Source organism: Drosophila serrata, unplaced genomic scaffold, assembly GCF_035046125.1.
Source record: "Drosophila serrata isolate PLE 108 unplaced genomic scaffold, ASM3504612v1 contig_276, whole genome shotgun sequence".
NCBI classification, from domain to species: Eukaryota; Metazoa; Arthropoda; class Insecta; order Diptera; family Drosophilidae; genus Drosophila; species Drosophila serrata.
In genome coordinates, this window is record NW_028257174.1 from 1,322,668 (window position 1) to 1,341,258 (window position 18,591).

General features: G+C 33.0%; 1 protein-coding gene and 1 long non-coding RNA gene across 2 annotated transcripts; both read left to right on the forward strand.

Moving 5' to 3' along the window:
* Positions 1 to 14,461: 14,461 nt before the first annotated feature.
* On the forward strand, positions 14,462 to 16,841 carry LOC110180368 (proteasome subunit alpha type-7-1-like). The gene is made up of 2 exons (XM_086835385.1): positions 14,462 to 16,344; positions 16,404 to 16,841. Exons 1-2 carry the CDS (start codon positions 16,010 to 16,012, stop codon positions 16,789 to 16,791), a joined length of 723 nt encoding a protein of 240 aa, XP_086691511.1. The 5' UTR covers positions 14,462 to 16,009; the 3' UTR covers positions 16,792 to 16,841.
* Positions 16,842 to 17,288: 447 nt separating this feature from the next.
* LOC147643185 (uncharacterized) lies at positions 17,289 to 17,704 on the forward strand. Its single transcript, XR_015272247.1, has 2 exons — positions 17,289 to 17,370; positions 17,432 to 17,704. It is a non-coding gene; the product is annotated as an uncharacterized LOC147643185 (long non-coding RNA).
* The last annotated feature ends 887 nt before the right edge of the window (positions 17,705 to 18,591 follow it).

The following is an 18,591-nucleotide window of genomic DNA, read 5'->3' on the forward strand; positions in this document are numbered from 1 at the left end:
GTGCCCAACGGCAGCAAAAAGAGATTGCGGATTAGCGAAGGATCAAGAGGTGATATAGACCCCTAGCCCACTTGGCATTATTATCAAGTGTTTGCTGATCTCCATGGAAAAAAACAAAAAATAAAAATAAAGGGGGGATAATCCAAAATTGCCAAGTGTCGGAAGCAACAGGAGTTCCTGCGACCCGCAAAAGCAATCACTGTAAACTCACTTGTAATTGAGAATTGGATTTACCATAAATCTAAATGCTAAATTAAGGGGAATGAAAGGGACGTCTATTTATAAACAATTTTTAAGTACTAAAAGGGATATACGTATATATGGGAAGATATATATATGACTCTTTATAGAGAAATTTCCCTGTATAATGTAATTATTTTTTAATTTTAGTAACTTTTTTGTGACTAATAATAAAGTTCCAAATCAGTCTTCAAGTTTTTAAGCTATCTGAATGATACTTTGCAGCTACTCTTCTATATAATCTAACTCTTATATACATATGTCTGAATGAGCAGGATTGCTCGACTATATCATATAGCAATTCAGTATTATTTTAAATGTTTGATTTTGATTAGAATCGGACGACTATATCAAATAGCTTGAATAGAAACGATGAAGTAAGGTGAAGTAAGTTTCCGTTCTTGAAATAATAAAGTATTTTAATGGCAGTGAATAAATAATAATAATAAATAGCTCACTCTCCCCCTCCCTCCCCCTTTCTCTATCTCTCTCGATATGTCCAACTCTCTATATGCCTCTTCCTCTATGCCTCTCTAGAGGCAACTCTTTCCCTCTGCCAATCGCTAGCGATATCGCTTACTCTCTCGCTCACTTTCTCTGCTCCTCTCTCTTCTCGGGAACTATAAATAGAGGCGCTATCGGGCCGCGCGCCTCAGTCTGTCCTAGGGGTACCTAGTGTTAACATCTAAAGTGATAGTGATTGTGATTAACCTACAACCCGAAAAATATGACGTGGCCATTGGAATACATCTGGATAACCAGGAAGAAGAAGCTTACTTCGATCAAGATGATATGAAGCCTAATCAAAGTCGCCAAGAACATAACACTGAAAGGAATTACTGCGGTGAGTCGTAACCAATTTATATATTTATATCATTATATCATATCAGATGCTAGAGAAGGTATCAGGCCTAGGTTTAGAATTAGCTTTGCTAGCTTTGCATTTATTTTCCAATTGATTTCCTTTTAGTCATGGATCAGATAACTTAGTTTGAATTTAAAGTGATGCAGCATTTTGTAAAAATAATACCTACTCAAAGTTAAGAGCCCCACTAAATTATAAGTTATTTTACTTTTACTACATTATTCTAACCTCTTAAGGGTATTACAATTTTAGTCAGAAGCTTAAAACTAAGTGAAGGAATCATCTCCGACCCTATAAATCATATATATTCTTGATCAGAATGAAAAGCCGAATTGATCTAGGTGTGTTTGAATAAAAAAAAAATTTTGAAATTTTTTTTCAAAATTCTATGGTTAAATTTGATATTGTTAAATTGTCAAAATTTGACAAAAATTTAAAATTATAAATTCTTAAAACTAAATATGCAGATTTGTTAGCCTTATAAAAACTAGCACAGAACAGCTTTCCGATGTGAAATTAATGCATTTTTGGCTTAGTTATGAAATTTTAAAAACTTTGATTTTACTCCCAAAGTTAGCATATAAAAATATCGATGTAATTTTTCTAAAATACACATATTTTTTGTTTTTCTTGTAGATATACAAAGGCTAAAATGGCATTGATTGCCAAATGTCTTATATATTTATATTTCCAATCAACATATTAATTAATGGAGATTAAAACATTATAAAAAAGAATGCGACAAAATAATTAAATGTATTTTCTGAAGTTTTTTAAGGAGTTCTGAGCAAACCCTCAGCTATTAAAAGAACAATTGTCGAGCTAAGCCGCCTTTGGTACTTTACGGAAAACCAATCAACACACACACTTTTTTCCTACCAAAAATTGTCAATATATATATGTAGACTATATCCGATATATATATATATAGTATAGAATATATTTGCGACACCTGAGTGCCATAGCTGGTAGCTTTGCCGGCCTCGAGGTCGCTTTATGACGTCCATTAGCCGGCGACGCTGGCTGCCCATTAAGCGGATTCCCATTATTCTCGTTCAATCTGTTGGCAGGAGTTGGGAAAAAAGGGGTATATATATGTATATATATACAGGGAGAATGTGTTGTGAAAACATTTTCACAGAGCGGTGAAAAAGTGCGGTAAATGTAACCAAATCCGCACCTAATATGCAAATTTAATGAAGTAATTCAAAGGGTCGTCGGCCCGGTGGAGATCCCAAGCATTTCATTTCATTTCAATTTCGTCCTCGTCCATGTCCTTTCGTCCTGTTTGCCCAACACCTTTGCAAACACACACACACACACTCACAGAGGAATAATTCACGCAATTTGCCGCACATTTTAGTCAAGCGCCAGGGGAGTATCCTTTTTGGGGGTTTTTGGTCCACCAATGGCAATGGCAAAGGGTAGTCAGTCCGGCAGTGTATCACCCGGAATCCCTGAATCCCGGTATCCCGGTATCCCTATCCCAACTGAGACGCAACTTTGCCAGCTGGTTAATTAATAAAATGACCTCTGTCGCTGTTGAATGTGGTTCTCTGGCTCTGACTCTGGCTCTATGTATGTATGCCTTTGATACCCATTACACAGGACAACTCACAGGACTCGAGGGGATTTCAACAGCTTCTTCTTTTTTGAAAAAAAAGGAAGGGAGAAAGAGAGTGGTAAGACTTTATGACAGTCTCTAAGTGATAATATATAATTATTATACAAATATTATTTAAATAAATAAAAAAATAGTATATATATAAATATATAAATGAGGAAATAACGACATAAATATATTTAAAGACACATAAAGAGAGCTCTTAAAAGAAAAAACATAATTTAATCGTTGAATTTAATTAAATAATTATAAATTATGGTTCTAAATTCTAAAGTTCTTACGCCATATTATTAAATTAAAAATATATATCTAAACCTATAATAAAATGTGTAAAAGCTCACTTAAGGGTACTTTTAAATTTAAGAAATATAATCAATTAAGAATTATCAGTTATGTAAACCAAGTCTAAATCACCAAAACAATGTCTATAAACCCAACAAAAAAACATTTAAACAATCTTTAAAAATATAATTATATATCAAAAATAAATTAATATCAAATTTTCGACTTATGAATATTATATATAATTTTTCCTGATGGGTCTTTTTCGTTTCCATCAGAAAACTCATCAGTTAACTTGGTCTCTTGTTTTTAGCCTGGATTTAATTGCAAATAAGTATTTAAATAATAATGTAATATATAACCAACTAAATAAATATAAAAATAGATCTCTAAGGGTGTAATACATGCAAATTTTAATAACCAAATTTAATAAATATTGAAACTAAAACTTAAAACTTAAAATATTTTAAAACTACAAAATAAATCCCCAAAAATCAAAACAACTCCAAAACATTAAAACCAACTCCCATTTAATACTATCAAATGCCTGTAGAGCTATTAAAATATTATTTTTCTTAGGTATTCCATAGTCAGGACCTTTCTCCAGACATTATTTTTTGCTCTTATTTCACATTTTTTTGGTGCTGCGTTGGGCGAGAACTAAAATATTTGCCGCTTAGTGGCAAAGACAATGGGTCAGCAGGTTGCAGAACAAAAAAAAAACCAAACAAAAAAAGGTGGGGCTAAAATAGAAATTAAGAGTTAATTGCGTTGCTATTAAATTTAATTGTCGCGTTGCGTTGCGTCCAAAAAGGGCAACGGTCAGACACAACAACAAAAAAAATAAAATAAAGTAAAATAAAAATACAAAAAAAGGAGGCATTAAGATGAATGTGTGTCGAGTGCAAATGAAACGGAAAGTATTCTCGCACTTTCGGTTCAGGGTTGAAGGTTAAATGCCAAAGCATTTGTTAACTGAAAATGCACTCAAATGGCGGCCATTAAAAGGGCAGAGAGAAAGTCCTGAAGTCCGCAGTCCCTTTTGGCATTGATATATATTGTATTTTTTAAATTTTATTTACTTTGTGACTCAATATTAAAATTCCAAATCAGTATCTCAGTTTTGAAGCAATCTGAAGTTGTTTTTATAGTCAGAAAGGAACGGATCGGACGAATATATCATATAGCTGCCATAGGAACGATCGAAAATACTATTCCAATTTTGAACATATTTTCATTAAATTTGAAATACAGCAATTTTGTATTATTTTAAATTTTCGTTTTTTATTAAAATCGGATGACTATGTATATCATATAACTGCAATAGAAACGATGACGTGGCGAATTTGGTTTCCGTTCTTAAAATAATAAAATATATAATATAAATAATAATAATAAATAGCTCACTCTCCCCCTCCCTCCCCCTCTCTCTATCTCTCTTGATATGTCCAACTCCCTATATGCCTCTTCCTCTGTGCCTCTCGAGAGGCAACTCTTTCCCTCTTCCAATCGCTGGCGATATCGCTTTCTCTCTAGCGCTCTCTCGCTCAATTTCTCTGCTCCTCTCTCTTCTCGGGAACTATAAATAGAGGCGCTATCGGGCCGCGCGCCTCAGTCTGTCCTAGGGGTACCTAGTGTTAACATCTAAAGTGATAGTGATTGTGATTAACCTGCAACCCGAAAAATATGACGTGGCCATTGGAATACATCTGGGTAACCAGGAAGAAGAAGCTTACTTCGATCAAGATGATGAGAAGCCTAATTAAAGTCACCAAGAACATAACACTGGAAGAATTTATTGCTGTGAGTCGTAACCAATTTATATATTTATATCATTATATCATATCATATATCAGATGCTAGAGAAATTATCAGGCCTAGGTTTATAATCGGCTATGCCAGCTTTGCACTTATTTTCCTATTGATTTCCTTACTTGGTCTCCATTTACCTAATTTTAATTTAAAGTGATGCAGCACTTTGTATAAAGAATACCTACTCAAAGCCCCACTAAATTTAAATTATTTTACTTTTACTACATTATTCTAACCTCTTAAGGGTATTATAATTTTAGTCAGAAGCTTAAAACTAAGTGAAGGAATCATTTCCGAACCTATAAATCATATATATTCTTGATCAGAATGAAAAGCCGAATCGATCTAGTTGTGTTTGAAAAAACAAATTTTTTTGAAATTTTTTTTCAAAATTTTATGGTTAAATTTGATATTGTAAAATTGTCAAAATTTGACAAAAATTGAAAGTCATAAAATCTTAAAACTAAATATGCAGATTTGTTAGCTGATTAAAAACTAGCAAAGAACAGCTTTCAGATGTGAAATTAATGCATTTTTGCCTTAGTTGTGACATTTTAAAAATCGTGAATTTACTTAAAAACTTAGCATATAAAAATATCGATTTAATATTTTAAGAATATACGTATTTTAGGTTTTCCCGTAACTATACGAATGCCAAAATTAAAATGATGGCCAAGTGGCATATATATTCATATTTTCAATCAAAATATTAATAAATAGAGAATAATATATAAGAAAAAGGTATGCCACAAAATAATAAAAGGCTTTTTTTTTAATTTAGCAAATAGTTAACATTAATAAAATTGTAAAAAATGTATACAATTTTTTTTATTTATATATTAAAGTATCCTACAAAGCAAAGCATTCCAAATTGAGTTTAATGCGTCTTTTTGGTTTATTTATGATTGGTTTCACATTCAAACCCCTGATCCTAAACCTAACAGCAAGTGTATTCGAACTTCAGTCTCTTGAAATTAACTTCCTTTTTTGTTTAAAATTATTTTACACTAACCTATTTTAATTTACACCAAAAATGTCCTGTAATTAAGTCCCCCCTCCCTTGATTTTATAGGGACTTTTCCCCTCCATATTATATACCCCATACAAAATACTCATTCGAATATGTGAAAATACAAATGAATACAAATCACAGTGCTCGTGCGCATTCATTCATGCATTCGACTGTCATTCATTTGCTTTATTCACGTACGTTTCGCCGCAATTATGATAATATGATGTGCACATGTCAAGCCAAAATTCATACGCCATGTTGGCCGCACACACCACACACACTCCACACACACACTCTGTACACTCTGTACACACCACGTTGACGTGGCCTCTCGTGTATGCAACATAATTGAAAGCTGCATGCGTCAACATAATTTTCTGACAACTTTAGTTAAGCATGTAAATTAAGTTAAAAATAACGATGACATTGGTTACATAAGCGCAAATGCAGGCATGGCAACAGGAGGCACAGGGGGGCGTGGCAGTTTCGTCCTTTTCGCCGCCTGCATCATGTTTTTTTTACTGCTTTTTTTGTGTTGCCTCCTTTTTTTGGGGGGTGGGAAAGGGGAAAGGGGGAGAGACTGAGGCTGAGGCACGACTGCTCGTAATTGGAGCGTGGAATATCACTCTTCATGTTATGACATTTTTTCGCCAACAGCGAATTAATTGTACACAGTTAGAAAAGCTAAGTGCTTTAAAAATATTATAATAATATTTGTAATAATTATTACATATATTATTATTATTTTATTCTTTGCTGCATTTATAGAAAAATTATGGTTACAACTAGGAAAATAATTACTGGTATGCTAACACATATTATTCTATTAATTTCCATAATTTCCTTATAATTATCTCATAAAGAAATACATATATAAATATAACATTTATAATTATACTTTATATAAATTGTATATATATACTTGTATTTATAAAAATTATAATTATAAATTGTAAATTGTATATTTGTATTTGTTTTTGAGCGCATTATAATCAATTAAATGAAATTCTTTGAGGCTTTTAACGCTGAGAAATATATAATATATAATATATATTATATATTATATATTATATATATAATATAATATATATAATATATATATAAAATAATATATATAATATATATATAATATAATATATATAATATATATAAAATATAATATATAATATAGTATATAGGGCAGAAAGGGCCGGATCAGACGACTATATCTTATTGCTGGCATATGAACGATGACGTGGCGAAGTTAGTTTCCGATCTTTAAATAATAAAATATTGTAATTTCAATGAATAAATAATAATAATAAATAGCTCACTACCTTTTCCTCCCCCCCTTTCTCTCTATCACTCGATATGTCCAACTCCCTATATGCCTCTTCCTCTGTGCCTCTCGAGAGATAACTCTTTCCCTCTTCCAATCGCTGGCGATATCGCTTACTCTCTCGCTCACTTTCTCTGCTCCTCTCTCTTCTCGGGAACTATAAATAGAGGCGCTATCGGGCCGCGCGCCTCAGTCTGTCCTAGGGGTACCTAATGTTAACATCTAAAGTGATAGTGATTGTGATTAACCTGCAACCCGACAAATATGACGTGGCCATTGGAATACATCTGGATAAACAGGAAGAAGAAGCTTACTTCGATCAAGATGATGAGAAGCCTAATTAAAGTCACCAAGAACATAACACTGGAAGGAAGTACTGCGGTGAGTCGTAACCAATTTATATATTTATATCATTATATCATATCATATATCAGATGCTAGAGGAGGTATCAAGCCTAGGTTTAGAATTAGCTGTGCTAGCTTTGCATTTATTTTCCAATTGATTTCCTTACTTGGTCTCCATTCACCTAATTTAAATTTAAAGTGATACAGCATTTTGTATAGGAATAACTACAAACATATGCTTAAAGTTAAAGTGAAAACTAACATAGGGCAGCTTTCCAATTTAAAATTAGAGCTGCTACAGCTAAGTTATGAGTTTTTAAATTCCTTGATTTGTAAAAATATCTGTTATATAAAATATTAATAAATATTGACTTAAAGAATGTGAATATTCGAATTAATTTTCGATTTTATCCTATAATTCCATTTGAAAACTGCAACTTTATAATTATTTCCCCACTATCTATCTTTACTTTTTATCTATCTTTTAATATTAACCTTTCTTTGTTATATTATTTCTAAACACTTGTTTAAAGCTTCTCTTCTATTTTTACAGCTTCTTTTTCTTTTTAGCCTTTCTCTTTAATTTTTGGTTTTCATTTTTATTCTAAGTTGTTATATTTTATAGGGACTTTTCTTTCCCTTTTTTATTGTCAGTGCATTTATCTGGCCTGCGACTTCCAAGTATTTGCATGAGCATGTGTGGAGGGCTTGTGGGTTGTGCTGCGTTTTCTTTCAGATTTTCTTTTATTTTTCCTGCTGCTGCTGCTGCTGCTGCTGCTGTGGTTGCTGCACCCCCCTCTAAGCTCCTAAAAGAACAGGAAAAAAAATAATAAAAGTGGAGAAATGACGACGCCAAGGTTACGCGCTACCTGACTTATACGGCACACTCAAATGCCGCAAAAGTCGGGGCAAGAATAAAAAAACATGGCCAAGAAAGGAGCAGGAGCAACCGTAAATTGCGTCTACATCCTGCTCCTGTTGCAGAAAATTTTCTTGGCTCGCTGCGTTGCCCTTTTCCACTGACATTTTCCTTAAAGTGTAATCAAACATTGGCAATTATGCCAAAAATTCACTTATTTCCTAATTCTCGTAAATATTTTTGCTTGATCTCTTCAATTCTGTAGATGAAATCTTAAAATGAACCACAATAACCGCACAGACAATTAATTATGTTCTTTTGGGGGGCCACTTAACACTACGAAGGCTCTTCAGTTTTACGTTATTAAATCATTTTGCGGAATTAAATGAGCAGCGAAATTCGAAAGTCATTTATGGCCAATAAAGCTTTCAGCATCCAAAGTGCGGATTATCTATAAATCTGTGGTCCAATTTCTTTGTCATTTTTGGGCTGCTGCCACTTCATTATCGTTATCATCACAACTTGACTGCTGCTGATGCTTTTGACTTTTTTTTTGTGTTTTTTGCTTTTTTTTTGGGGGGGTTGGGAAAAACTTTTCCGGAATGGAAATGGGTTGGAGGGGGGGAGCTTTATTAACGAGAACGCCCACAGCGCCCGTAAAGTGCTTCATATTACGCCACTAATTGCATAATTTCGTTGCCATTTTTATTATAGTCGCAGTGCGATGCTCTCTTTGATGTCAAGAGTGCGGTGGTCTCTGTTCAGGGAGGCGTGGCAGGTCCAGTAACATGCCCCCCCGTCATGCCATATATCCTTTACACAGGACAAAACAGTCTTAAACATATATATTTTCTATACTTTGGGAAGTTTTAATAAATATTATGGTGAAATTTTGACTGTTTTGAGTAGCTTTTATAAATTAATCAAAGATTAAAGTAAATTATGAAAAAGTTATATTAATTTTTCAGTTATATATATATATATTCAAGTAATTTTACAAATTAAATCCAATATTTCTTATTTATATTTAACCCCATTTCACTTTAAATTCACATCTATAGATTTATTTAAACTTTACCAAGTTGTTGCAATTTCTATCCATTATTTTTGTAATATTATACTATTAGCTAATTAAAAAATTAATCCCAGAATCTGATTATCCAATATTAAAGCACAGTTTTATATAAAATTTAATATTTACAAATATTTTCCTTAAATTTTTCCCCTTATCATTGATAAAATCAAAACCACAAAACTGATTTTCCTGTGCACTTGCTTCCTTTCCACACTTTCCATGCCATTTACGTTCGACAGGGAAAATGGGTAGCGGGAAATTGTTAGTGGGAAATGGGAAATAGAGAAGGCTAAACATGGACAACCGAGAAAGAGACCATAAGAGGGGAGGAAGAGCGACGGAGAGAGAAAGGGAAAATAGAGAAGGAGATGGCAAACGACAACGAGAACTGTCGCCCACAATTGCCATTAGATTATTATAAAACGGGACTATTTATTGCATAACATGTACATAGAAAAGAATGTAATGTCTCTGAATTGTCAGCGCTTCCCGAATCGCTTCAATGGAAGTGAAAGCGTCCTAGAGATGGGAGAAATAAAATATCGAAAATCAATTCAGAGTAAGGTAAAAATGTTTGCAAATATTTTAGGGAATGTTTTTCATTTAGCTGCACTTGATACTATTCAACATATATGTTTAAAAATATATTATTGAATATTTTTGGACCAACATTTTATTAAAATTTATCCAAATGAAATAATATTTAAATCGAGGTGTTAATATTAGATATTAAAAGTTTCTTTTAATTTAATAACAGAATAAAATAAAATTTACCAATTAAAATGATATTTTAATCAAGTTTTTATTACTTGAAATTTAAAGTTCTTTATGATTTAGTTATAGATTTGGAATTGGTTGTTTGATGATTTTCTTTGTTGGGTTTTTATAATAATATAAATAATAATTTGTAATATATAATATATAATATATAATATATAATATATAATATATAATATATAATATATAATATATAATATATAATATATAATATATAATATATAATATATAATATATAATATATAATATATAATATATAATATATAATATATAATATATAATATATAATATATAATATATAATATATAATATATAATATATAATATATAATATATAATATATAATATATAATATATAATATATAATATATAATATATAATATATAATATATAATATATAATATATAATATATAATATATAATATATAATATATAATATATAATATATAATATATAATATATAATATATAATATATAATATATAATATATAATATATAATATATAATATATAATATATAATATATAATATATAATATAATAAAAACGCTGACGTGGCGAAGTTGGTTTCCGATCTTGAAATAATAAAATATTGTAATGGCAATGAATAAATAATAATAATAAATAGCTCACTCCCCCTCTTCCCCCCTCTTCGTCCCTCTTCGTCCCTCTCTCTATCTCTCCCTATATGCCTCTTCCTCTGTGCCTCTCGAGAGGCAACTCTTTCCCTCTAAGCCTATCGGTAGCGATATCGCTTACTCTCTCGCTCACTTTCTCTGCTCCTCTCTCTTCTCGGGAACTATAAATAGAGGCGCTATGAGGCCGCGCGCCTCAGTCTGTCCTAGGGGTACCTAGTGTTAACATCTAAAGTGATAGTGATTGTGCTTAACTTGCAACCCGAAAAATATGACGTGGCCATTGAAATACATCTGGATAACCAGGAAGAAGAAGCTTAATTCGATCAAGATGATGAGAAGCCTAATTAAAGTCACTAAGAACATAACACTGGAAAGAATTACTGCGGTGAGTCGTAACCAATTTATATATTTATATCATTATATCATATCATATATCAGATGCTAGAGAAGGTATCAGGCCTAGGTTTAGAATTAGCTGTGCTAGCTTTGCATTTATATTTCAATTGATTTCCTTACTTGGTCTCCATTCACCTAATTTTAATTTAAAGTGATGCAGCACTTTGTATTAAGAATAATTACAAACATGTACCCAAAGTTAAGAGCCTAAGTAAATTATAAATTATTCAACTTTTGCAGCAATATTCTAACCTGTTATGGGTATTATAATTTCTTATTTATTATTCTTCTTTTTTATTATTATATGATTAATTATTTATAAATAAGTTAATTGTTCAAGGCAAGGCAAGGAGCTGGAACAAGGGCATCCATAGTTCTCCTTTTTAAACATTTCCGTTGAGATTAGCACAATAATTTATAGGTTTCTAACTTTTAGCATTGGTAATAGATTATTATAAAAAATGCAAATCCATCACATTAGAGGAAAATACATTTTTTTAAATAAAAAATTAAAAAATATATATACATTTAAATAGTAACTCCTCTTTAAAGTAAATACCCATCTCTAGAAACGATATTTAGTCGCCGCAACGACTTAAACTGGCACCAAATGGGTTCTGCGAGAGGTTGAGGCTGGTGATTTCGTAATACATTCCCAGGACATGGGTTTAGGTATGGGGTATGGGGTATGGCATGCGGCGGGCATGAGGTGGGAATGGGGTTTCGGGTATGGGTATTCGAGAATGAGAATTGTACCAGTCCCGGCCGATTGAGCAGCACTTTGCCTGACTTGTATATTTTATAGTCATCTAATAACAATACCCAATGCAATTGCAAAGGACCTGGGGACACATGGATACCGCGGATACCTGGCTTATGATCAGGTTAGTGACACAATCTTCTTTCTAACCATTTCCAACTGCCAGATTTAATGGGTGCCAAGTGCCCATGTTTTTTGTTACAAATTGTTATAGCGGCTTTGCTTTAATTTTCCCTTCGTTTTTTTTTGTGTTATATTCCTGGCTGTAGTTGCATTTACTCAAATGTTATCTGGTTGCAACAGCATAAAGATATATATATAATTCAGCAAAATGCCGCAAGAGTGCGTTGCACGCATATGCAGAGATTACGATTACGTATTCAGGAATGCACAGAGTTAAAAAAAAAAAATAAGGCCATAAGCCACAATGGCCACGTCTCACCCGACTTGACATTTATTATCTGACGCTGCTGCTGCTGTCTTCTGCTCACTCGGCTGCACTTGCCACATACCCTTGCCCCCTACCCCCAAAAAGGGTCTCTCTAAGTAACCATAAGTGACATTTATGTTATTCATTATATATTTAGATTTGAATTTAAATAATTTATTTAGGTGTAGAAATACTTTTAGTAGCTGTAAAACTTCCTTTCAGAGGGTATTCCCAGCTTCCATTTAAAGGAAAACTCCCTGGAAACACATGAGTCAGTGCAGGGACTGAGTGAGTGAATGTGGGATGTGGCAGGAGATCCGGACTCGGAGCCGGAGCCGGAGCCGGAGCCGGAGCTCGTTTGCGGTTGGCGGTTGCCGGACGGAGGCATTTGCATGCCCAACTGGCTCCTACGTGGGAGGATTGGTACATGTTGTAGGCTTCACAGGACGAGGGGATCACGGATGCTGGATAACCGAACTGTGGAATTGGCCTTTTTGATTTCGTTAGCAAGTTTCGGTACAAAACTCGCTTATTACCAAGTCCGTACACGTTTTCTAGCAAATGTGCATTTTTCGCTAAATGTTTTGGTAAATGTTTCCGCTCTTAACTTTATAATTAGTTGATGCTGCTGCGACGTAAGAGGGCGGAAAAGAGCAGGGAAAAGGGATGAAGAAAACAAGGAGAAAGTGGAAATAGAGAGGGGAAAAGTGGTAGAACCTAGGGGCCAGCGGAAATTATGCAAGTCAAGAGAGAAAGAAGGCTTTGCCCTAAGGGCAGGTTAAGTGTCGCGGAAAAAACTGCACGCGAAATGTTTTGTCTTGGTCAATTAAGAAGAGATTAAAAATACACACACAAAACTTTCTTATTAAATTTATAATAAATTAAAGTATACAAAATAAATATAAATACTTAATAAAAGAAGATAAAAATACTTAAAAAAAGAAAGCAAGCAACTTAAACGCTTTAGTTTGTATTAATTTGTAATAAATAAAATAGGAAATCGCCTAAAAAATTATATAAAGTAAAATAATAATTAAGAATAATAAATAACATTTTTTTTTTAATTTTTATCAGTAATTTTTTTATTAATTTCTTTAAGAAAAATTAAGTTGAAGTGGGGCAAAATAGATCAATTGCGAATAAGACCTTTACTTACCATAAATTTAGAATTATTAACCAATTAAAAAATTCCACAAATATACAATTATTTAAGTACTAAATTAGAGATATTTTCATAAAGAAAATCCTGCCTTAAATGGTGCAAATGAGATTATTAGAGAATAAGACCGTCGGTTAATACTTAGTTGTAATAATTTAAATATCAAATGCCTTTTAAAGTATGTAAAATTTAAAAATTAGCTCCCTAAAATATACTAATAATTAAACAAATATCTACATACGAAATTATATATATATTTTTTAAATATAATAAATCTCAAGTGGGAGAGAAAAATATCAGCGTAAGCAAATCTTTGTCAAAAATGAGAATCTCAACAGGTGACAGTTTAAATTCCAATATTTATATATTTTAACACAGCTACAGATACACTTTAAAATATATAATAATACAATATTTATTTATTAATTTTTTCAATAATATTATAGGAATATTTTCTTTTAAATTAACAAATCAAAATAAAAATACTACTACTGTGGCTTTTACACTTAACATAAACTAGTATCTCAACTGCCTCTTAAAGAAAGATGCAGATATATAGATACAGCTTAAGATACAGCTCCATCTGCACATTTTAAGATACAGATACAGATACAGATACAGCCACCTCTCCGCGCTCTCCCCAAAAGGAAGATGGAGTAGTGGAAGGCAGCCACGAAGCTGTTTAATTAGATTTTCCGCTGCGAGATGTGAGCCGCGTGATTGAGTCACCACATACACATACACACACACACACAGCTTGGGAGGAAAAGGGAAATCCTTGGAGAAAAGCCCTGCCGATGCGGCGTTTGCTGGGTTTGCATTTTCGGGTTCGTCGAATTGAAGTTTTAATTAAAAGGCAACTACTATATATTCTTTTTTTTTTTTTTGTTGGGGTAATCAAATGCATTTGCAACACCTGCTGTCGTTAAGAATTTCCTTCGACTTATTAAAAACTGTCAGCATTATGTTAATTAGTCGAGGAAAAGCAGCTGGGAAAATGTGTGTGTGGGGAAAATGTCCCAGCAAATCAATCAAGATCCCCAAGAGGGAAAAGAGAAACAAAACACCAAAAGTGTCAACAAATTAACAAAAGAGAAAATTCTAAACAGAAACAAAATAAAAAAAAAAGGTGACCACGATGTTGCGACGTCCTTGATTAGCGTCCTTCGCTCCTCCTCCTCGACCAGCCTAATTTTAATGCAAATTCCAAGCTGGCGCCCCAAAGTATGCAGCAGAAATTTGATCAAATTTCGGCTCCTCGCCAAGGGATTTCCAGCTTTTCCAGGTGTCGCCATGTTTGTGTGTGTCTCTGTATGGGTGTGTGTGTGTTGGTCCCTTTTGGTGAAAGGCCAATTTGAATTTAAATGGAATATAGTGGGCAGAGTCAAGGATTCACAGAGATTTTAACGCAACTCCCCGCCCTTTCTTTAATAAGCTATTTAGGCCGGACCATATCGGTATATTTTGTGGAAAGTATTTGAAATTTTTAAAGAAAATATATACAATTTTAAATAGATTAATTATTATTATTAAAAAATATAAATATTTTTCCTTAGGATAACTATCAAGAAAAGAATATACCATATCTATAAATCGTTTTCTTATTTAATACAAAAAAAGAATGGAATGGGAAATATAAGTAAGCATAATACATTATATATTATAATTTATTTTAGTATTTTTTATTTAATCAATAATTTCGTTACTTTTATAGGGTAATTTTTGCAACATTTTACAGTTTTAAAAATCTCATAGCTATGCCAAAAAAGCCTTAATTTAAATCTAAATCAGAAAGCAGTCCCATGTTAGTTTTAAGTAGATTAATAAATCTGCTTACTCAATTTAAAATGTAAAAAAATTAAATTTTGTTGTCATTTTTAAGCCCTAAAATTTTGGAAAAAAAAATTCAAAAAATTTTGTTCTACCTAAGACAGCTAGATCAATCCGGCTGTTGATGCTGATCAAGAATATATATGATTTATAGGATCGGAAATGATTTCTTCACATCGTTACAAGTTTTTGACTAAAAATATAGAGGGAATAAATATGTGGGTTATTTGTTATTATGTTTCTTAAGGAACTTAATTTTATTAAATACTTAAAAAAAAATTTAAATTATCATTAATATATAATTTATACTTTATATACTATATCCTGTATTTCTGACTAAAATAATAATACCGTACAAGGTTTTAATAAATTAATTGATATGGTAAATTTGAATTATTCAATGACTCCCTAAAAAACATCGATATCGACTATCGTATTCATATTCTCTACAAAAGATATATTATTATCGATACTTCTCCACTTCAATATCCCACGTCAAACAACATTTTCCAGTTGTCAGAAAGAAAAAAAATCAGAACATAAACTAATTGTCTTGTGAATTTTCACCAATTTTCCCTTGGATTTCTAAAATGCGTCCCCGCTGCAATAAACCAGTTACACTCTTCTCGCCCGGCGGTCGTCTACTTCAAGTGGAATATGCCCAAAATGGTGTCCAGAAAGGATCCACCGCTGTGGGCATTCGTTGCTATAATTGTGTGGTGCTGGCTTTGGAGCAAAAGGAATTGATGCCACAGCAGATGGAGCATACAACGGAGAGGATTTTTTCCTTGGATAAGAATATGATAATGTCCTATGCCGGCATATCGCCCGATGCCCGTGTCTTGGTGGCCCGCGCACGTGCCAAGTGCCAGAAGCTGCGGGCCCTTAATGATGAGGATCCAGTTAGCGTTAGGCTTATCACTGAGTGAGTTTATCCAACATCTTTACCATATATATACCAGTAAGATTAATTATTGAAAATAGATATTTGGCCAACTTGAAGCTAAAGTATACCCAGGCCCCCGATTGCCGTCCCTTTGGGGTCTCGTGTCTCATCGGTGGCTATGATGCCAATGTAAAGGCACGTTTATATCAAACTGATCCGTATGGGAATTATAGTGAATATATTGCCACGGCCATTGGACGTTCAGCACAAACGGCTCTGGCATATTTGGAAAAAGGATATGCCACTAGCTTTTTACCCAGCCGCCATCGGGCCATCAAGTTGGCCATTGGTGCACTGCTTTCGGTGAGTCATCCCGAACGCAGGGAATTCGAGGTGGTTTTGCTGAAGAGGAACAATCAGTTGGTGAAGTTGGAACAGGATGTCATAGCCGAATATGTGGCTAATATGGATGAATATATGGGTTAGATCACTGGAAATGCAGGGGGTACAGGAACAGGTGGAGGGAAGTAAGGTATTTAGTTTTTTATATTTATTTAAAGAGCGCTCTCTTTAGCCTCCTTTTCCTTAAAAAAAATTTAGTTATAAGAAACATAAACACTTAAAAACAACAAAAACAATGCAATTGGAAGTACTGAAAGTACTGGAAGCACTGGAAGTAAGCGGAAATAACGAAAGCGGAAGTAAGGCTGCCTTTTATATTTATTTATAGAGTCGTCTCATCTTACTAAGTTATATTTTTAGCTTTCTTTGCATTCAAAAAACCTTTATATTTATTTATCAATAACATAAATATTTCGAAACAACAAAAATAATCCAATTGGAAGTACTGGAAGCACTGGAAGGATGAATGAATGAAAGCGGAAGTAAGGCTGCCTTTTATATTTATTTATAGAGTGTCTCATCTTACTCATTTACTCATTTGCATTAATAAACCTTTATATTTAGATATAAATGACAAACACTTAAAAACAACAAAAACAATGCAATTGGAAGTACTGAAAGTACTGGAAGCACTGGAAGGAAGCGGAAATAATGAAAGCGGAAGTAAGGCTGCCTTTTATATTTATTTATAGAGTCGTCTCATCTTACTAAGTTCTTTTTTTAGCTTTCTTTGCACTCAAAAAATCTTTAAATTAATTTATAATTCACATAAACACAAAAATAACCCAACTGGAAGTACAAAATATACTGGAAGCACAGGAAACGGAAGTTAGGTAGCACTTTAAATTTATTTATGAAATGTTCTGCTCTGTCTAAACTCTCCCTAAATATCTTTTGTACTTAAACAATTTTAAACTCATTTATATTTTATATACAAAAAAATATGAGCATTTAAATGCAACAAATAAAAACCGAATTTAAACTATAATAAAAAAAAGAGCAAACATTGCATGCTCTTTATTTAATCTTGAAGGAAATGAAAGTTGAAACCACTTAAATGACGGCACCCTGGGGCAACGTATTTAAAAACAAATTAGAAGCTGGCCACTAATAAGTGCCATAACACTAACAGCCACCACCCTCACCCTCCTCCTCCTCCTCCTACTCCTACTCCCCCTCGTTGACCTGTGACCTCGGGCGGTTACGAGAGGGTAAGGCGCACGCTTAAAAAGGAAAAAGTTCAAGTGTCGAGTGCAAAATAAATTTCTTCCGCTGGAAACATACAAAAAAAAATCAAGGAAAAAATAAGAAAAACAGAGGAAAAGCTAGGCAAAAAAAAAAAACACCAGAAGCAAAAGCAGCAGCGAAGAAAACACTTTAAGGCGTGACCGTGATGAGGAAACGGAAATGGAACATGAACGGAAGTGGCCAATGCAGACTCGAAGGAATCGAATTCTCAGGCATTTCCCTTTCTTCCCAATCGAAGGTCAAGGGTGGGAATATCAGGGGATAGAATATTATATATAATATAAATCATGTTTAATATAAACATTTTTATAATCTTTAAGCAGCTCCTCCTAAATTCAAGGCTCAATTACCATTAAGTCATCTCAAACGACATTTTCAAGTGGATAAGCTGCAGGTCATGTGTTTTCGTGTGTGTTTTTCTTTTCCACGAAAAGAACAAAAAAAAAAAAAAGAAAAAAAAAACCGCAAAAGAAAATCGAAACCTGGGTACAACACAAGGAGCCGCGACATTATTAGCTCTATATTCCTGACAGACACTTTCAAAGGACTCGCTGTGCCAGTGGAACAGACAACTGAACGACCTGCACCGCCAACTTTCTGCCAGTAATATTCCAGCAACTGCAACCAGTTTTTTTA

Excerpts from the sequence above, each read along its gene's own strand:
- LOC110180368 (XM_086835385.1), top strand. The coding sequence starts at position 16,010 with ATGCGTCCCCGCTGCAATAAACCAGTTACACTCTTCTCGCCCGGCGGT. Across the intron at positions 16,345-16,403 it reads AGCGTTAGGCTTATCACTGA|ATATTTGGCCAACTTGAAGC; the intron begins GTGAGTTTATCC and ends TATTGAAAATAG.